This window comes from Saccostrea echinata, unplaced genomic scaffold, assembly GCF_033153115.1.
Source record: "Saccostrea echinata isolate AGI-Se365-2 ecotype Australia unplaced genomic scaffold, CSIRO_AGI_Sech_v1 ptg000001l, whole genome shotgun sequence".
NCBI lineage: Eukaryota > Metazoa > Mollusca > Bivalvia > Ostreida > Ostreidae > Saccostrea > Saccostrea echinata.
In genome coordinates, this window is record NW_026889750.1 from 33,460,914 (window position 1) to 33,483,229 (window position 22,316).

Sequence of the window (22,316 nt, forward strand, 5' to 3'; positions counted from 1 at the left end):
ATGCAGCCCTCAGACCCCCTGCCTTCTACTGCCCCCCCCCCCCGTTATGAAATTCCTGGATCCGCCGCTGACGTGTGTGGAGAATTTAGATCATTTAATGCATAAGGAACCCCGATTGTGCTTTTATTTAGGGGTTAGGAACACTGGTCATTGTTAACTATTATGCAAGGACACTTGCTACAAACAAAATAGTGGATGCATGGATTGGTACATGAATATATTTTTTAGCAAATTTTGATTGCATTATGATGCAATATCAAATTCCTGAAATGTTTTTTAAAAGAAATTGTAAATTTTCTATAATGCTTTTAATTCTCATGTGATGTCGATCATTCCCATTATAAATCTATACAATTTTTTATCATGATATAGGACATTATTGAGAAATTGTGAAATAATAATACACTTTTTTTTTGGTTAAACTTATTAATTTTGAAGATATAAACCTAGATTTAGTGCCAATTTTCATATTTTTTTTAAGTTTGTTGCAGCAAGTAGTCTTAAGCATTAGTATGCTTTACGTTTCCAAGCTATATAACCGAGCAAAGGTTTGTGCCAAAGGAGTTTTTAGAGATATATAACCCCCTTATTTAATTTGCAAAGACCGAGTGTGTAATTACAGAAATTCTAAATGTTATGAACATTTTACTTTTTTTTCTTGCACCCCCCCCCCCCAAGTCTTGGAAGGTTAATCCTATAACTGAAGTATGGACATCAGTACCATGCTTATCGGTATCCTGAAAAACTCTCTTCCGATTAGACTTAAAGAAAAGTATATACATTATTTTATTGATACATGTATATTCTTAAAATATTTGACCAACTTCGTCCCTATCTCGGTCCTGCCGGACTATGGCCCACAACTTACAAATTACTAAATACTGGAAATCGGAGGATTCACATACAGTCTATTCAAAGTTTTTGCTAAAAAAAGTTTATATTAGATGTCCAGCATTTAAAGATTAATTTACAATGTGGGAAGATGGATCATATTTCAATTGCTAGATATTCAAGAGTGTTGAAAAAATTGTAAAACTTTAAAAATTGATGTGAATTCTCAGTAAAATGAGATACATATGCTAAGCCCGGCCATAAAGCACTAAATATCTAACAAAGTGACACGAGTCTCAAAAATTGGCACGGCAATTAAAGCAGTTTTCCTATGTGTTTTAAAAGGAAACAATTTCCATTGTTTTACACGTATACGTATAAAAAGTTATTAAAGAAATTCAAAGGAGCAGCTGGGGTGGGTGTCCTGCCCAAGTACACAAGGTAGAAAGAGACACGAGTGTCTAATTCACAGCAAGGTGCCAGCATCAGCGGGGGGGGGGGGGAGCAATGTAAATTTACGTCTCAGCTAAGTAGGTATAAAAAGCTTTATGTCTTACCTATGGGGGGAGGGGGGAGAGGCTGAAGAAGTTTTCAGTGATAATGAGAGAAACTTTGTATCTAAGCGGGGGAAAAATGTTATTGAGAAAGTTAGTGGAAGCTTGTTATATCGCATAAGAACGACTTTGTTTAATGTTCTACACAAAAAAAAAATTAAGTCACACCTAATAAGAAGTTATAAGGGGTGGCCAGAGAATTGCGTCCAGATGTAAACCGGGGACACAGAGGGGACAACAACTTAGAATAAAAATCAGAGCATCAATATCAAATGTGTACAAAGATATTCCAGAAAGTGAGTAGTGGATGGAAAGAATGCAAATACTTGTATATGTACATAGACCAAGACATTAATTGATAGAAACTATCCATCACAAATAACCGATAAAGTAATCTGACATCAAGCTTTAGCAAATCTCTCCCAATTATCCCGAAACACTCTGATCACGTCCCTGACTTGTTTGAAAAAAAAGTTCTCTCTCTCTTTCTCTCTCTGGGATTTTCAATAAATGAACAAATATATTTCAAATATTATTTAATTACATTGAAGAAATGTTTACATCAGTCAGATCTCTGCTTACTTTATTATTTATTGATCTATTATCTTTGCTTTACTGTTATACCGATCAATGGGTATTTGTTCACAAACTCACCCGTCCCAATTAGCACACATACATGAGCAGTTTAGCACAATCGCTATTTCTCTTTTAAAACACTAGTAAGATTATTATTCAATTTAAATGCTACGCTTTTTTCTTTAGCAGATGTTTCTTTAGACATTTGTAATATATATCTCTGTACTGTTTGACTTCTTTATAAAAGGCCTCCATTTTTATTTCCTTTAGCCGGGAAGTGACGTAAGCAAATCCTGTCTTCCTCTGCGTGTCTGCGTACGCAATTTGTCCTCCATACCCGCCATGTCCAATCCCAATCTTAGTCAAGAAAAAAGGTAAATAGAATGGTATATTTTTTTCTGAATTTTTAAACATCAATAAAAAATTATAACACGGCTAAAATTTGAAACATTATTCCTTATTTATAGACAAATCTTAAAAGTTTAAACAATAAAAGTTTAGACTTTACCAAGTTAAACACATCTAATAATATAGCAGTCTGACTGTTATAGATAAGATTAACTTGATAAAATTTAAACTTTTAATGTTACATATACATGTCCATGTATATAGGGGTGGGATCAAAAGATCAATGTCTTAATTCAAATAGATAGGGGGTGTCAAGAGCCCTTAAAGTTTTTGCTGTCCGACTTCACATATATTACATATATGAAACTTTAAATTGTTGTTAATTGAAACACTTCTTTTTATAGCAATTTGTTAAAATATTATTTTTCTTTTCTTTTTCTGTTGTCTGTCATTTGATTCGTTATTTTGTCTGTACACCAACATGGTGATGCCAATAAATTGAATTGAAAATTTTTTGAATAGACAAAAGAAACATAAGCTATGTGTAGTGTAATAAATACTGGTACTTAATAATCTAATTTGAATCAAATTTAATCACATTTGGGGGGGGGGGGGGGGTTGTTCAAGATGGAAAATACATAATCTAGTTTTTTTGTCAGACACTGAACTTTTGATCTTGCCCCTTATGATATCTGACGCTCATAAATCTGATAATTCACTAGTATGGTATATTTTTTACCATTTGCTTGTCCTCCGTAAAAACAATAACTCCACGACCAAATGTGGGATTTATCGTTCCATCCAGACCGATTCCAGAAGTTAGAGGTTCTTCTAGTACCCGAATTATCTTCTTTGATAGAAGAATTCCTTCATCGGTTTTTCCTCCATTTGCGATGATTCCATACAGCTTGGCAAGGTTTCTAGCGTTACTATATCCGTTTACAGAAGACTGTGGAATTTTACTATACTCGGGGATATTTAATGCTGTATCCTAAATTTAGAAAAAAATATTCTTAATGAATGTTCTAGAAATACTCATTTATCTTTTGTTTTGATATTTACTGAAGATATCGAAAGACACCCTCTATCTCATAGAAAAGCTACCGACCGAGCAAGAGGTATATTCACAAAATGACGAATGAAAGAGATACATTTAGAGAATTTCATTCAAGAAATTCAAGATATACCAGATGGATTGCATCAGTTCCAGAAGTTACAGCTTTAGACAATATGGATTCCCGGTCCATTAATTTGTATGTGATCAGGAGTGGTTCCAGATCTAGAGAAGTAAGAGTCTTCCACAATACGGTAGTGAATGGAGTGGGCCCATACCTGGCCTTCCTATAATATAAGTGATATGGAAGTCCATTGTAAAACTCAATACCTGAAAAGAAGATTTATTATATCAATCTTACTTTTCTGGCAAAAATGGAGGCTTGGTGATTATTAACAATTGATTTACATTAATAATTTTGTTTTGCTTATAATATTTGACAATTTTGCACAGTAAAACAAAAACAAAAACAACAAGCATTCTGAGAGTATTGCATTAGCAATACTAGTCCCCTACCGGCAAGTGTAATCTGGTTCCCGTTAAAAATTGAAAATGCCATAATTCCGTCAAAAATCAATGAAGCGAAACGAAATGCAAACTTGATCTATAACTAATCAAGGTAAAGTCACATACCAAAAATCAGCTCAATATCTGAACGCGTTTAGAAGAAAATTGCGGAAAACCCTTAAAAACTGAAAAGGCCGTAATTCCGTCAGAAATCAATGACGCTGAACGAAATGCAAACTTGATCTGTAACTCATCAAGATACACTTACGTACCAAAAATCAGCTCAATATCTGCAAGCGTTTAGAAGAAAAGTGCGGAAAACCAAGTGGGACAGACTGACAGACAGACAGAGGGACAGACGGACAGACAGACAGACGGACGGACAGACTCAGAGGAAACCTATAGTCCCCTCCGGTTTCACCGGTAGGGGACTAAAAAAAAGAACACTTTTATCCAGTTGCATCATTAAACTTGTAAATTTTCAGGAGGTGGAAAAGTATATAAAATGTCAAGACCATCTACCCTCCTTAAAAGAATTTTTAATCTGTTGCTTTGGATGTTATAAAATTGAATTTGGATGTAAAAAAAAATACCTAATTAAAAAAATGAAGAATTTACCATTAATTTAGACTTGTTAATAATCACAATCATGAATTGCACATATTCTTTTATATCATAACAAAAAATTAATTATATCTGAAAACATTTTGGTTTAATTGATATATTTTTACCAAATTTATCTCCTATTTCTTCCTTAAAAATTTTATCCGCACGCCTGTGTTTTGGATCCGCCTTTGTTAAAAGGGAATCGACAAAAAGTCCATATGTGATAGCATGGTAAGCATACATAGTTCCTGAAAATAGAGAGAAACTTAAGACATCAAAAAATATATTTCTGTTATCCCCCCCCCCCCTGTAAATCCGGTCTGTTCGGTATGGACTTAATAAATATGACATTTAAAGTGCAATAAATGTGAGGGGTTTTTTTTTCTTGAGACATTTATGTACCAGGCTTCCAATAAGGGGTCTGCTGTTCTAGAAATCTGTAGACCTTCTCTGGGTGCTCGTCTATCCATTGCATTGGAATTGTGCCATTTGTTATTGATAGACCTCCCTGAAGAAATATATTTAGCCAAATTTAAGCCATTTTATAACATTTAAATGTTAGAATGCTTATATCTGTTAAAAATCATTAGAAAAAGTTAAATTTCTTCGAAACTTTTACTTGATGGCTTAGGAGCATTTCTACGGTTATTTCATGTTTTCCATTTTTCCCAAATTCCGGCCAATAATACGTCACAGGCTTTTTGTAATCTAACCATCCTCTGAAAAATTATGTAATTTAACTAGTTTCCATAGCAAGTACATATTACAGTAAGAGAGATTTCAAAGCATTGGGCTCTGTTATCTTTAAGTAGATTAGCATATAATTTGTACATGTAACTGCACTCACTGAAAACAACATAATTAATATGTACCTATTTCTTACCTGAGAAAGAGTAGAAGACTGTTAGTCTGCTATTGGGCTTTAAAGGAGTTTGGTTTCAATACCATTGTCAAATATTTTGGAATAGCAAAAAGGATAATTTTAGGAAAAATTATTTCGAAATCAGAAGATCAAGGAAACAAGAGCTCCATTTTAATCTGGATTCGCTAACTGATCGATGAAGCTTTATTTGACTTACTTGTCTACAAAAACTGCTACCAACAAAGCAGTTACTCCCTTAGTGGCGGAAAAGAGAATGGAAAGTCTGTCTTCCGTCCAGGGTCTCTTTGTGGTTACATCAGCATACCCACCCCATACGTCCACTAACGGTTTCCCCTCATGAAAAATCGAAAGAGAGGCTCCGATCTCAATTCCACGTTCGAAGTTTTCCCTTTCAAGCATTTAGTTACAAGAGATAAACATTTCAGTTAACACATGTAGATGAAACTCGATGACTGGGGAGTTTTTCATGACTGAAGCAATCTTTATTAGAAATACATGTAATCAATTGATTTTTTTTTTCCAAATGCGTTATGCACAACTACTTTTTGAGCAGTTTGATTTGCAGATCAGTGCCTTCAAAATGAGAGCAAAAGAATTTCAGAATTTGGCGAAAATGTGATTGAAGAGCACTATGACAAGATTATTGCTGTATAATCAATGAGTAGATATGTCCTTCTTATTGACCCTCAAATCAAAAACTATAAGCAACTTTTATCTAATGACACTTAAATTATATAAAAGATTTAATTTATCAGCATTTTAAAAATCGTACCTGAAATTATCCACAACTTCTTTAAAATCCGGATGAAATCGTCCATCGAATGGTATTTGTAAATTCTGTGTATGTTTGTATTTATAAATATATAACAAACCGGACAACACCAGAACGAAAAGTGATAATTTGAAAACCCCCATGGCAAATAAAGGTGGACGGTAATCTAGTCAAAGGTCAGGGTAAATACAGACTGTATCTCATGATAGCTTGTATAGAAGAAAAGACGTATGATTCGGGGCTACAGGAAAGGAGGAAGGAAATCTCGGGACATTTATCATGTTTATGTTTGGAAGAGAGTGAGAGATACACACACAGTTTGTCCAAAAATAATAGTGTATGTTTACAATTTTACAATGTTTACACTTTATCAAAGTGATCAATGAATCACAGAGAGCCAGGGTGACTTATTATGATTAGTGACAAGTGGCAAATAGCCAAATACCCAAGTCTGTGTGTACTGAATTGTAGCACTAGGCAATTGACAAAACATATCTGTATATATCGAATACCTTACACAATTGGCAAGTGTCCATTGTATTTTTATATTTTGCATTCATTACCATCCCTATAAGACTTGGGAAAAGTATGATCTCAAGGAGATCACTCGGGTCTAGCACGTTACATGTGCAACAAGCATTCTGAGAGTATTGCATTAGCAATACTAGTCCCCTACCGGCAAGTGTAATCTGGTTCCCGTTAAAAATAGAAAATGCCATAATTCCGTCAAAAATCATTGAAGCGGAACGAAATGCAAACTTGATCTATAACTAATCAAGGTAAAGTCGACGCATACCAAAAATCAGCTCAATATCTACAGGCGTTTAGGAAAAAATTGCGGAAAACCAAGTGGGGCAGACTGACAGACAGACAGACAGAGGGACAGCTAGACGGACAACTAGACAGACAGACAGCTAGACGGACAGACGAATGGACAGACTCAGAGGAAACCTATAGTCCCCTCCGGTTTCACCGGTAGGGGACTAATAAGCAAGGGTATTTTTACCAGATTTTTGAAATTCTTTGCCAACATTGCTTCGTCTGTCTACGATGGCCGATATCAGCCTGTCTAAAATAAAATTACACGGCCTATAATTTTGTCTTTTGTACATGTACATTTCTTACATGTACAAAAATATAAAAAGTTATAATTTCGCGAAAAGACAAAATGTACATGTACATTTCTTTAAATTTGTACATGTACAGACAAAAAAATCTGTAGCAGGTGCATTTAGGCAACATCCATCAGACACGCCATTCAAAATTTAGAGGACCCGACACAGTGCTGCGATTTTTTTATTTCCTTTTTTATATTGACTGTATTAATTGTTATGTGACAACAATGTGTTTCGGCGGTTTGATATCGTAATGGTGTATTAAAAATATATATCAGGTTCCGCCTTCATCAGGGATCAAACCGTAATTTCTATATGGCAAAATAGCTTTTGTCAGCAAATTACCAATACTTTTATGTATAGCATATGCAATCATTAGTTTTGTTTGAAAGATTTATTTGCATGTTTCATCTTTTAAAACTAATGACCAGTATTTTGATAATTTGGATTTCAGACCTTTGATTCTTGGGTCATACTTTGTTATTGGAACATTCGGTATTTCCTTTGTTTTTCTTGGCTTAATGTAGCCTTATGACTCTGTTTAAAGCCAAGGATTCATTATAATTGGGTCAGTCTCAGTTACCTCGTATTCTCTGTTTAGAAGGTGTGATCTGAACTCAAGAAGTTCTTTTATATACCGCTATAGATTTTTTTGTCTGTACATGTACAATTTTAAAGAATTGTACATGTACATTTTGTCTTTAAGGAAAATTGTAATTTTTTATATTTTTGTACATGTACAAATTTCAAGAAATGTACATGTACAAAAGACAAAATTATAAGCCGTGTAATTTTATTTCAGTCAGGCTTATATCGGCCATCGTATCTGTCAGTTAATTTTGTTTTATACTTCTGTGGATCCTTTACAGTGTTGTATTATACTCAGGTGACCGTTAACAGGTTAAGCCCTTGGGCCTCTTTATTTTGCAAATCATAAGGTTATCGAAATTAAGAAATTTAAAACAGTAAGATTGTGGCATTTTTATTGCCTCAAGATGTTTTGGGTGCATGCTTCATTATCATGCTCATTTCTTTTGTAATCAATTGCAGTGTAACAGTTCTTGGGTAAAATGATCCATATGCACAAGCTTATCTGGGGTAAAATTTCGGTGTAGTGTTGTCCGGAGATTAATTTAAACAGTTTATTTTAAAGAATGGTATCAATACTTCTAATTTATTTCCATAATTTTTACCGAATTTTCTCAATTCTGATGGAATTTCGTCAAACTTTAGACACTGTTCACTTTGGATACACAAGATGCATCTGACAACAGTGCATGAAATATATGTTAGGTAGATAGGCAAGTTTGTACTCTATGTTTTCTGAAATAAGATGTGGTATAAATTTGATGAAAATTTGCATAAAAATGATAACATATAGGAAAAGGACATATTTTGTGATCTTCCTGTGACACATGTGTATCCTATTAATCAGAATCAATACTCATTTTGTAATAGGGATGACAACAGGTTTTTAAAGATGAACTATATTGCATCATTCTTGGGGGCACCTCAAACAGGGGCCATTAAGGGTCTTAGCCTATCTTGTCTTTTCTGACACTGAAATTGCAGGTCATACATTGTTTTAAAAATTAAAATAACATTTTTAAGCTCATAAATAATTGTTAACTTTTATTCATGTAAAGAATTGTCTACTTCTGATAAATAAACAAGAGCCCCATGGGCCATAACGCTCACCTGAGTAACTTTGGCCTTGCTGTTTTTCACCTGATAATACCTACTGTGGCCCCGCCCTACCCCCTGTGGTCATGACTTGAATAATTTAGAATCTGTACTACCCCAGGATGCTTCCACTGATTTTTCCTTTATATTTCAATGTTGAAATTGGATTCACTTTTGTGGCCCCGCCCTATCCCCGGGGGTCATGATTTGAACAATTTAGAATCTACACTATGGAGGGTAATCGTGTTCAAAAATCCAGACTTGTAAGTTTGTAAATCCAAACTTGTAAGTTTGTAAATCCAAACTTGTAATCGTATCAGTTTCATAGTCTACATATGTAAGTAGGTAATTCCGACATCCTAGCATGTAGTTCCGAACATACAACTGTGTTGACTTTGAGTTTATACATGTACTATGAATGTGTGTATTTTTTATGTTGTAAACTTTTTTTCCGGAATTTATATTTCCGCGCTCTGAATAAAACACAAAGACAATTGACAAGTCTACAAATGTAAAGTCTACATGATTGTCGAATTTTGATTATGAGAAACTATGGAGGGGCATCAGTGCCACATTTCCCCCTTTTTTATTTATTCTAACTTCTTCTTTTTCCAACTGAAATAAATTATTTAGATTTTATTTCTTTTTTATTCTAACTTCCAATTTTATATTAATATTTTCATTTGAATTTGTTATTTAATTTTAATTCTAACTTTTTGTTTATATGTTCCAATTTTATTTTATCTTCTTAATTTTATTTCATTTGACGATGTGACATGAATCATTACCCGCTTATTCACGGCTTGCGCGGATCTAGAGGGGCTTCGGTTTTTAAGGTCTCAACCGAAAAATTATTCAATTTGATTTTCAATGCCGAAGGAATAGTCATTACCAACACGTACCATGTTTAACGTCTTACATTTTGTCGGCCGGCACTAGGAACTTAGGACAAGCGAACTCTTACCCTCCAATGGCCTACGAAGCTAGCGCCCAACCACTAGGCTACTGTGATCAGTGCCTCAGTTTATTAAGAACCAATGTAACTGCAATGATAGCATTTAAAAAAAAAAAAACAACAACTCAGTAGATGAAGATCAATGTTTACCGGGGGGGGGGGGGGGTTCCAAAAAAATTGACGATGAAAAAAAAAATAAATAAACTGCCCAAACTCCTCCTTCGTGGGAGGCGATGTTTAGGATATCTTTAACTTTTCAGTAACTTTTTTTTCAAAGCAAGAATTTGCCAGAGTTTAATGATACTGCAAAATAAGGGGGATTGGGGGGGGGGGTAGGCATACAGCCTATAAATGGATTCTCATATTAAAACAGCTGCAAAAGATTATTCTCCACACAAAAAAGGTGGGAGCCCAACCTTTCGATCCCTCCTTCTTTGGACCTGAGATTTGTTACATGTAGTGAAAAAAAAATTTTCTCTGTCCTACTTTAAAAAAATAATGTGATGACAATATCAATTTAAAGATATCTGATATTTGTGTACCATAAGCGGGCAATCAAAAATGGCGGTCATATTTATCATATTTGAAACATCTTGCACCAGGGCCATAAAACTTAGACGGGCTCATTTTTGATCACAGTCTCACGTTTACCAAAGGAATTAATAGTATATAGAAAAAAGAGACTGGGGTCAAAAGTGAGCTCATCTACATTGTAAGTGTTATGGCCCCGAACCAGGTCCGTAGGTAGCAAGTAGGGGTGAGGGTGCCAGTATATACTATACCAATAAAAAAAAGCAATTTCTGATTGTGCCCCCTCAATAATTTTGCCGGTAAATACATAAGAAAAGAAATAAGGCTAATTCATCGTTGAGCCCCCTCAACAGGAATGTTTCGTTTGGGGGAGGGGTTTATCAAGAAATTTTTGTTTTGTGCCCACTGCTCCACCCCCACCCAATGAAAATGCTTTCTACGGGCTTGAAAACGAGAGAAAACACGCAAGATATCATATGGTTTTTAAAATGAAAAAAAAAATGTTCCATAGAAATGTTTCTACGTTTCGTAGCTACCTGTAGACTGTTCGCCAAGATCTCTGTGTACCTGTACATAAAAGGCCGTAGGGCCTCTTTTCGTTTAAATTTTATTCGGATTTCTTAGTTTAACTCTGTAAGTTCTACTTTCTTAAACATACTTTCGATTTTGCTTATAGTTATTACCAAAAAAAATTAAGTATTAACTAAGTTAGGTGAAGTGAAACATAATTGAAATTTTAAGATAGAATAAAATACGAAAGGAATCAAAATTGCCATAATAAAATAAATAAAATAAAATAAAACTGGAAAATATAAACAAGAACAGACACAGATCCAGGGGGGTCCATCCCAGTCCAAAAAATCCAACCCAGAAATTTCTTGACAAGCAAAAAAAAAAAGTAAACTCCTTTCCCAAGCATGAAAAACCTATTTCGCGCGCGCGCGTGTGTGTGTTGGGGGAGGGGGTTAGTCGTCAACTTAACACAGATTAGCGTTTTCGAGGGGGGTCCAAGGTCACTTTTAGTTCGTTTAGTATAAACATTTAATAAGCCTGCAAATTTCAGGGGGAGGGGTGGGGGGGTTCCGGACCCCCTACTAGCTCCGCGCCTTCAAGAAGTAAGAATAAAATGAGAAATAAAAAATGAAAAATTTAATTTGAAAAACAAAAAGTTAGAATAAAAAAGAAAATAAGACCATTAAAAATAATTGTGGCATTGATGACCCTCCATAGGTTCTCATTATCAAAATTCGACAAACGTGTAGACTTTACATTTGTAGACTTGTCAATTGTCTTTGTGTTTTATTCAGAGCGCGGAAATATAAATTCCGGAAAACAGAGTTTACAACATCAAAAATACAACATTCATAGTATAAACTCAAAGTCAATACAGTTGTATGTTTGGAACTACATGCTAGGATGTCGGAATTACCTACTTACATATGTATACTATTAAACTGATACGATTACAAGTTTGGATTTACAAACTTACAAGTTTGGATTTACAAACTTACAAGTTTGGATTTACAAACTTACAAGTCTGGATTTTTGAACGCGATTACCCTCCATACTACACTACCCTTGAATGCTTCCACTTAAGTTTCAGTTTTTCTGACCCAGTGGTTCTTGAGAAGAAGATTTTTAAAGATTTTTTCTACATATTTCAATGAAAAACTTGGATTCCCTGTTGTGGCCCCGCCCTACCCCGGGGGTCATGATTTGAACAATTTAGAATCTACACTACCCCAGGATGCTTTCACATAAGTTTAAGCTTTTCTGGCCCAGTGGTTCTTGAGAAAAAGATTCTTAAAGATTTTTCCTATATATTTCAATGTAAAACTTGGATTCCCTATTGTGGCCCCGCCCTACCCCCGGGGGCCATGATTTGAACAATTTAGAATCTACACTACCCCAGGATGCTTTCACATAAGTTTTAGTTTTTCTGGCCAAATGGTTTTTGAGAAGATTTTTTAATGACCCCACCATATTTTTGTCTTTTCTTAATTATCTCCCTTGGAAGGGGACTTGGCCCTTCATTTTAATAATTTAAACTTCCCTTTACCCAAGGATACTATTACCTAGTTTGGTTAAAATTGGCCCAGTAGTTCTTGAGAAGAAGTTGAAAATGTGAAAAGTTTACAGACGGACGGACGACGGACAACGGGTGATCAGAAAAGCTCACTTGAGCTTTCAGCTCAGGTGAGCTAATTAAAAGTTTGTCTGAAAAATGAGATTCAAGGCTTTAAAATACCCTTATTTATCAATTTTATGAAAAAAGCTTTTTAAAAAATGAAATGTGAAGAAAGTGTTTGCTTTTCTGATAAAGACTTAAAAAGGCCAATTCTAGGCAATGTTTACTGTCACGGCACTGTTTACCATGTAAAATTCATCAGTCATTAATGTTAAATTACAATGTATATGCTTTCTATCAAAAAAATCTCAACTATTTTTCATATCCAGAAAAAAATGGGAAAAACTAGAAGTATTTATTTGACTCAGGACAAAATGACGCCTTAGCCACTAAGGCGAAAGTAAGAATTTTATAAAAGAAACATATGACGTCCGAGTTTAATTTAAGCTAAATGAATGTATGTATCATACACGTAGGAAGCAATTTCACAAGGATCGGTTGGGGGGGGGGGGGGCACAACTTTACAGAAATTGTCGACAAGCAAATGAAAAAAAAGCGATCTTAGATGTTTTTGATGGAGCACAACTGTAAATTATAATAGCTTAGTTTTCTAATGTATCGTATATATTGGCAAAATTTTACAGGGGAGCAAAACTGTAAACTAGCTCTCTTTGTTCAGTAAAATATATACATATATTGGCAAGAGTATTGGGAGGGGATACAACCCGTGCCCCCCTACTCCTGGTTCCTAAGGGCCAGAATACATGCTACCACAGGTTTTGTAATCATTAACAAATAATTTTAATTCAGAATTGTCGATATCTACATAAAAAATACATATACATATATATTCAGTCTATAGAAGAAATAATAAAACATCAGTTTATCAAATCTTTGGAAAATGAATGACAAAAAGTATCATTTCATCAAATCAGTCATGTTAACAAGTTCCGATTCGATTCGCCATTTCGTACTATTGTCATAAATTGGTTTCAACAGTCATCATCATTTAACAATTTTCCAATCCTCCTCTAAATAAGTTAAAGTGCAGCGATATCCGTTTGCTTTTGATAATGGAAGAAAAGGGGGGGGGGGGGCTAAGATAACTTGAATAATGGTCATACATGTATGTTTTGATTTTCTGACCTCTCCAAACTACAATTTGTACATCAACTTCAAAGCTACAAATTCAGACTTGACATATAGCAGACTGACATGATTATGAAAATTAAACTAGGTTGACTTGTGTTGTGTGGAATTCACTCTCAGACACAAAATTTGAAATTGATTATGATAAAAAAAAACCAAGAGATTTCTTAAATTTTCTTATTTGTTTATTAAAGTGTCACTTTCACTTTCCTTTCTCTTCAAATCGTCGACAATCTCTGATCATACAAACTTGTACATGAATGAAAACAACATTTGACTATCAGAAAGGCTACCTCAGCTTCAGAAGGGCGACCCCGGCTCTCTTGGGTTACACCAGCGATTGACTTTGAATTGTCCTATATAGTAGTCCCTGTTACAACCTCCGCAGTAGTTTGAACTGGATAAAAACAATCACACTTTAACATATTTTAGAATTTTTAGTGACAATCTTAAATTACATGTACTATTCGGTTTGCAGTACGACATAGATTGTAACTTGAGGACTTCGTATAATTATTCACAGTAGAAATTGTCTTTATAAAGTACTTTAGACCTCAGTTTATTTCTAAATAATAATATATTACCAAAGTGATATTATTCAACTATGTAGCTCTTATTTGAGGTCAATCCATAGATATACATGTACTGACTTCATATTCTCTTTAGAGAAGTGGACAGGCAGGAATGTATGTATTAGACGTGTTACATAAACAATTTTAACATAAATAAACACAAATGTCACAAGAAAACCAACCTTTACAAGTTGTTATTATTTTCACAAGTTCTCCATCCCGGATTTAAATTATGTACAAATAACTCCTGAAGGATTTAAAAAAAGTCTAATTTGGATAAAACTGGAAATATTTTACAAAGTGATAATGAAATAGTAGAAATCGTCTAGTATGTTAAATTTAACGAGGTATTATTTCCTCAAGTTTCCTTCAAATTCTTTTGATCTTTGTTTTACATCTTTATTCTCGTTTCTCGGGAAAGGTAGAATTAATACTGTTTAAGAATAAAAGAAAAGATTTTTAGTATTAAAAGAAAGGAAGTAATGTAATATATATATTTTAAACTCAAATTTACATTTTAATTGTATTATACATGTAATAGTACAAATAAATACAAGAATTTTTTTTATTTTGAATAATATGCCAAATCAAAAGTGAATTGTCAAAATCTTTTTTGAACGTAAAAAAGCGTCTTCACCAATTTTTTCCAAATTATCCGACTTAGAATTTTCAAATTTTTCTAATAAGTAGAAAAGCATTAGTTTGAATCCGGGATTGAGAACTTGTAAAAATGGATTAACGACATGTAAAGGTTGGTTTTCTTGTGACGGTTGATTTTATTTATGTTAAAATTGTGAATAGAAAACGTCTGTTACGTATATTCAGACATATTTTAGGCGAGATGTTAGTTGAAGTGTAGGCCGTCACCGGTTCTACATTTTACACGTTTTCCAGAATCAAAACATAAAGGCTTGCGAAGAGAAGTGGATGTAGGCGAAAGCCTGTCCACTTCTCTAAAGAAAATAACTGAATTCACAGAAAAGCATGCATGTATCAGTTCTCTTTGAAGTCGATATATATCTCTATGGATTGACCGAATCAAAGGGGTATGTTTGTTATATCATTTTTTAATAAATAAGAGGCAAATTCATTTTTGTTTGAAAAAAAAATCACCTTGATAAAACTCATCCTTGGATTTTTCCTGTGTTATTTTTAGTAACTCACGTCAATATCGTAAAGTATAATTTTGTGTGTGATAGTAAACAAACCAATAAGATTGATCAAATTACACAAAAAATAATATGACATTTCTGTTGCAAATAAAACATATTTTAATGTCTTACCGACATGTTGCAAAGTCAATATTTGTACAACCAGGAGTGCTGCACGGATCTACGAAGCAATTGTATATTGGAATCCCAGAAGGGCACACTAAAATACAGAACACTAGATAACAGCAGTAAAATTGCACGCACAATTACGTTTTGCAGTTGTGTACCTACCAGGACCCCCAATACCCATCCAAAAAACTGCCTCAACCCCCAATACCAATCTAAAAATAATCACCAAAAGGGATTTGTTGTTTTAAGGTCTGATTTCAATTTTATCTTTAAAAAAAGTGTAACATTTTCTGACTAATCTTTAAATATATACTAGTTTCCTTTTCAGAAAAGGAAATCAAATCTTTTAAAGCAGTTTTGGCAAAGTAGACATAATTATATTTGTAAGGATCAGCTTTATCGCACTACACTCATTGCAGCATATCTTGATTTTTGTATATTTTACGTCCCACAGTTAAAGACCATGTAAAGTTCAAACAATTGATTCTAAAAGCATAGGCAAAGTGAACCTTTTTGCACAACGCATGAATTTTCAGTACGTAATTCACAGCTTACTTATTTTTTTCTTGTTGGCAACATTCATATTTGCAAGTGAGTATTTTTTCATCAATGGATTATAGATGTACTTATGTTATGTTAAAAACAGTGTCCAGTCAAAAAAATTTAATAAATTAATTTAATTTTCTGACGTTTTAAGGTAGTACACAACAAAATGACCAAAATTTTCCTCAAATTTTTTATTTTTTTTATTTTTATTTTTTTTTTTATTTTTTTTTTTTTTTTTTGAAAAATATTAAATCCCTCTTTATATTTAGTAAGAAAGAAATTCAACCACATTATTATTATTTTTTTTTTTTTTTTGCCCTGATTTTAAATATATCCTTTCCTGCAATAAGACGGTGAAATCAGATACTCGACGTGAGAATGAAATACCTTCAATATATTACAAATGTTTTTTTTTTTTTTTGGTTTTGTTTTTTGTTTGTTTATTTCTTTTCTTTTTTTTTTCTTTTTTTTTTTTTTTCTTTTTTTTTTTTTGGAACGAGTCAACATACCACACATGCTTTTATAATGAATTGCACTTCATTCTCTCATGCATATGATATTACTTTATCAAGCTTAAGAAATGAACATTTAAGTTTAACATTGTAAAGCATGAAAATTTTTATATTTAAACACGAGAAATTAAACTAAATTAAATTAAATATATATTTCTTTATTTACAACCCCCAGATAATCCAACTATTCCACCAGAATTAAGACGAGTTGTGACATGACAATAAATTTTGCCAATGAAATTAATATTATCAATAAAACTTTAAATGTTAAAAATTCAGGTGTTTTTATTTTAAAGAAAAAATTAATAAAGTTCTAATTATTTAAAATTATATTTATAATATAAATATGATATAAATATATTATTAAATGCAGTTATGTCGCAAAGACAGTGACTTTGTTAATAAAAGGTTAACAGGCTGCACATTATCTTTAAAGCTGTCAATCAATTATCGTTTCATCTAAAATAAGCGAAATTAAGACATGAAAGTAATTTTATCAATTAAATTTTAAATTTCAACTTTAAATTTTGGTGTTTTTATTTTATAAAAAAAAAACTAAAATAAAATTCTAAAGCGCGTATAATTATTTAATGCAGTTAAGTCGCGAAGACTTTGTTTTTGTTCACAAAAAAAAAAAAAACAACAACAGGCTGCACACACCGATGTTAAATTATACAAAGCTTTCAATCATTATCCAATATAATTTAATTATCTTTTTTTATTCAATGATTGATTAAGTTATCAGTCAATTTATTTGATATTTATTCTATTTATTTATTTTTAAACATAAATATAAGGCAATGAAACAATATACATTTATCACTTCCACTGAACTGATCTTAGTGTTCTTTAATACTATAATACTATACTGTTTTATATAGTTAAAACAATGCAATATGTATACTTACAACCTTGTCCAAATATTAGTGCAGCTGACTGAAGAAGAATGAATATTTCTATTGCTTTCTTCATTGTTACATGTACATGTATGTGAACGATCGAGAATGGTTGATGTTTGGCGTTTTTAATAACCGCATTTTATACAATTTTCCATAAATCTCTACGCCAATCATTTGATTTATTAGTGTTGTGTTCTGAATAAGGATAACATTGAATAAATTAATTTCCATGACTCATATTTTGGTTTGATAAATATTTATGATTTTTAAACACGCATTTGTTACTTGAATGTTTTCTGATGAATTGTAATCTTATTTACCGTTTAAAATGCCAATCAATGTCTTCTTTTGTTTTTATTTTTTAATAATCAACATTTTTGTATAAACATTTGCATATCAACACATGCTAAGATTTTCAATAGGGGAATAAATAAATTCTCTATTTAATTGACAATATTGAAAAAACTATCTTGAAACAAGAATAAATAAAAATAGAATCAGAAGAAGAATATCACAGTAATTGTTTTATTTGCAAAAAAGATATATAGCGGGTTCCTTTATATGTTCTATCAAGCCTCTGTTTTTACTCCTCACTAAAATATTTGGATGTTATACTGAAAAAAGATGTCAATGGTTACCTAACATCAGCACTTGATGATAACGTGATGACATCAACTTTTCTATAGTCAACTTTCCTTATTTATGGATATCAACTGTCTCATTTAAAGTCAACATTTTGCAAGTTCTATGGTCGATACAATGACCTTGTCAGCAAATACAAACTGTTGCATGACTGATGTTTTTTTTCATACAAATTGTTACGTATTTATTAAAGTTACCCAAATACCTGTTCGTGTTTGTTTTTTCTCGTCATCTATTGGCCGTTAGAATTGTCACCTAGCCAGGTAACAATTATTCACAGCACGGGCTATTAGTGACCATGAAAGAAATTTTATTTAGAGAAAGCCATTCGAAAGCTCTGTTTCGTGCAGTCCACACACGTTTTCGTCTTTCTCAATATTTTGTCATGGGCGATTCTGGAGACGGAATTTTGTTAGAAACCAACCAAAGTAAGTGAATTCCAAAGAAAACTGCTGGCAATCCCCCGTTGAATATTTCGGACGTGGTGAAGCTTCTTACGGAAGTTTTGCAGTCTCAACTTCAAAACCTTTCAGGTCAGCTTAAAGCAGAACAGCCGGAGTCCATTGCTAGAAAACTGAAAGAAAACTCTATTCTAAAGATTGAAGGTGAAGGGAATCGTGCTCAGTACGATTTTAATGCTGAAATTCTCAAGGGTCTAGAAAAACTAGAAGTAAGAGCTTTCGAAAATAAAGATACTGAGTCAGACTGGTGTCAATTATAGGCGAATTGCGGAAAAACACTGAAAACGTGCTAGAAACACATTCGAATCGTCGATTCCTCTCCCGCAAGGTGGAAAACAGTAAACGAGAAACAATCCAGAGAAATTGCTGACAACTCTGACAATGAGAAGAAAATTAGAAGAGTTGAAAGCCGCGCTCTCAGCTCAGGCAGCAAAAGCAAGCGCAGAACAAGCGTTTTCACCCGTATGGCACCTACAGAACCTTTCCAGCCGCGGCAGCGGCAGGTTCGACTGTCCAACTTACTTCTGCATCTTCAACCATTTACATACCAGCAGCAGCCCTTTCGTGGCATACCAGTGATGTTTGTTTCAACAGCTTTTCCACGGGCACTGGAAAACCAACTGTCTCAAAAACAAGCCACAAAGTCAATGATAAGTATACAGATTACACAATGCCTTCAGAAAAATGAATTAAAACAAATGTCATTAAAAAAGCATAGTTTGCTGAGAAATGTTGGTAAATGGAAGGAAATTGGTTCAAATTCATTTATTTTGAAAGCTATTGACTCTGACTTTGAAATCCTTTTGTCTAAATCCTCCTATGTGTTTTCGAAATGATAAGTCTGCTATTAACAGTGTTGAATTTGTTGCTTCACAAATTTTAGAGTTGATAGAAAACAAACGTATTTTAGAAGTTCCTTTTCAGCCATTTGTGTGTAGTCCACTGAGCGTTGCAGAAAATAAAAACAAGAACAGGTTGATCCTTGATCTCAGTAGGCTAAATGAATATGTGAAGTATGAAAAAAAAAATAAAATTTGAAGACTGGAAGACGGCTTTAGATTATTTCGAAAAGGGTTTTAATTGTATCAAATTAGATCTGAAATTAGGATATCATCACATAGATATAGCTGAGATTTAGAATTCCAGTGGGATAACAAGTATTACTGCTATCTAGTTCTTCCTTTCGGTCTTTCGTTAGCTCCATTTATTTTTACTAAATGTTCAAGACCCAATTCTTGAGAAAAAATGGCATTATGATTGTATTATATTTAGATGATGGTTTGGCATTTGCTTCAACTGAGAGTCAATGTCTTTTAGATTCTAAATTATTCACAAAACGTCAGAAACTGGTTTGGTGGACAATGTTGAATAATCACATTTTATACCAACTGAAGTCATTGAATGGTTAGGTTTAACATGGAATTCAAATTTATTTTCTATTTAAGGTCCGGACAGACAAATAAAGGATGCTGTCTGTTGTCTGCAGAAAAAATATCACTCGTTTTTCCTACATAACAGAGAGGGAACTTGCAAAAGTAATGGGGAAGATCATTTCTTTGACTCCAGTAATGGGTAACATATGCAATATTTTGACTAGGTTTTTCTTCTATGGAAATTGCTGTGAAGGAATCATGGGATTCTAAGTTATTTTTCAAGTATCAAGATCAAGTGCTTGAAGGACTAAAACTTTGGATAGAATGTATTCGTTGTGATAATACAAGATTTCTACATTCTATTAAAAGAAAAAATGTTATCATTTATTCAGGTGCAAGTAATTCAGCATCAAGTGCATATACAGTGGAAGTTAATTCTAAGGTGTTCCATTCCATGTGGAAAGAACATGTGAAAAGTATGAGTTCTACATGGAGAGAGTTGAAGGCCATAGAATTGGCGTTAGCTTCTTTCAAGAAAGAAATACTACGAAATATGACAGTAAATTGATTTACAGATAATAAAAGTTGTGCGAAAATAGTACATTTCGGTAGTATGAAGCATCATTACAAGTTTTAGCATATAATATTTTCAAAATGTGTGCCGAAAATAAAATTTCCCTTGATATTCTTGTTAGATATAACTCAAAATATTTTAACCTTGAATCAGAAGCTGTAGATTGCTTTACACAGAATTAGTTAAGCGAAAACAATTGGCTAGTACCTCCCATTCATTTGATAGTTTCTTCTATAAAACATTTACTAGATTGCAAAGACTACCGTAACGGTATTTTGATAGTACCAAACTGGCCCTCAGCTGTTTTTGGCCAATGTTATTCGATGTAGATTTTTATTATAAGGTTTATTTTAAAGACGTATTATTGCTTAAAGATACAAGGGAGATACTCATTCACGGTCAGAAGAAGAACCGTCTATTTGGTTCTATATATTTTGGTTCTGGAATACTCGTGGTATGCTTAATTAGATGCTACAAATCTGTAATTTATGATGGTGTGTTGCAGATGGTTTAGGTCCTGGTATACCTTGAACAATATTGTTGCCAAGCTGTGGCAAATGTAATTGATGTATTGCAGACGACAAGTGGTCCTGGTACATCAGAGAGGGTTTATTGCAGATGATGAAGGTCCTGATACACCATATATATGCATACGATATGTAATTTGAATTTTAGAAGATGCTAATTTTTTGCTTTAATAAACACATTTTTCAGATATATTTAAAGTGAGCAGATGGACTGGAATTACTTGTGGATTACAGGATCATTGTCTAGCGGAACTTGCGTCTGAACTTCCCCGATATTGTGTAACATCTAAAGCCGAGAATACAGCAAAGCAGTACAGGTACGCTTTTAACACCTTTTGCAAATGGTGCAGCAGTTAAATCCTGAGATTCAATTTCCTCCTGCTTCGGAAAATAACATTGCACTGTATATCATCCATTTAGCAAAGCAATTTAAATCGTCTGGCAAAATGCATTAATTCAACTATACATGCCATCAGTTGGGCTCATAACCTAGCAGGTTATATAGATCCTTGTGACTCTGCTCTTGTAAAAACTATTAAGGAAGGGGTAACTGGGGAGACATCAAAGCCAGTGATTCAAAAAGAGCCAATATATAACGCCTGAACATTTGAAGACTGTGGTTTCTACAACTGGAGAGAATAAAAATTTATATAATTTAAGAACATTGTGTATGTGTTTATTAGGTTTTGCAGGATGTTCGAGATTCTCAGAAATAGTCAACATTCGTTATTCAGATATACAGATTAATTGTGTAGAAATTAACATCGTTAAAAGTAAAACAGATGTTTATAAAACTGGTCATAAAGTTTGTATTGCTAGAGCATTTTGTAACACATGTCCTGTAAATATGTTGGAAAAGTTCTTAAAATTGTCAAACGCTGACATGCATTCTTTTCAATACTTGTTTAGATCTCTGTCGTTTTGTAAAAAATCCAATGCTTACATGTATAAACTTAGATCGGATAATCGTCCGATTTCTTATACAAGGACAAGGGAAATCATATTGGACTCACTTGAAAATACTGGTTTAGACAAGTGTAAATTTGGTGTACACAGTTTGAGACCGGGTGGCGCTACCTCTGCTGCCGCTTCAGGTGTTTGTGAAAAACTTTTTAAGAACCATTGGCGGTGGCGGTTAGATAATGCTAAAGATGAATATGTTTAAGAAAATCAAACCGAAAAACTTTCATTCACAAAAAATTTGGGCATTTAGTATATTCGTATTCTTCTCTTCTTTA

At 33.2% G+C, this 22,316-nt stretch overlaps 1 protein-coding gene and 1 long non-coding RNA gene across 2 annotated transcripts; both read right to left on the reverse strand.

Annotated features, from left to right (window-relative positions):
- Nucleotides 1–1,956: 1,956 nt before the first annotated feature.
- Nucleotides 1,957–6,281, reverse strand: LOC133178465 (beta-lactamase domain-containing protein 2-like). The gene is made up of 8 exons (XM_061313164.1): nucleotides 6,132–6,281; nucleotides 5,556–5,747; nucleotides 5,096–5,195; nucleotides 4,879–4,984; nucleotides 4,602–4,724; nucleotides 3,497–3,693; nucleotides 3,049–3,300; nucleotides 1,957–2,318 (listed from the first exon to the last, which is right to left on the reverse strand). Exons 1-8 carry the CDS (start codon nucleotides 6,272–6,274, stop codon nucleotides 2,130–2,132), a joined length of 1,302 nt encoding a protein of 433 aa, XP_061169148.1. The 5' UTR covers nucleotides 6,275–6,281; the 3' UTR covers nucleotides 1,957–2,129.
- A 7,699-nt stretch (nucleotides 6,282–13,980) lies between these two features.
- On the reverse strand, nucleotides 13,981–17,563 carry LOC133178477 (uncharacterized). Its single transcript, XR_009719982.1, has 3 exons — nucleotides 17,511–17,563; nucleotides 15,548–15,635; nucleotides 13,981–14,089 (listed from the first exon to the last, which is right to left on the reverse strand). It is a non-coding gene; the product is annotated as an uncharacterized LOC133178477 (long non-coding RNA).
- Nucleotides 17,564–22,316: the final 4,753 nt, after the last annotated feature.

Bases quoted from the DNA above. Each gene is read 5' to 3' on its own strand.
- LOC133178465 (XM_061313164.1), bottom strand. From the start codon at position 6,274: ATGGGGGTTTTCAAATTATCACTTTTCGTTCTGGTGTTGTCCGGTTTG. The intron at 5,748-6,131 runs GTACGATTTTTA...AATGCTTGAAAG, and splicing joins GAAGTTGTGGATAATTTCAG to GGAAAACTTCGAACGTGGAA. The intron at 2,319-3,048 runs GTAAAAAATATA...TTCTTGACTAAG, and splicing joins TTACGGAGGACAAGCAAATG to ATTGGGATTGGACATGGCGG.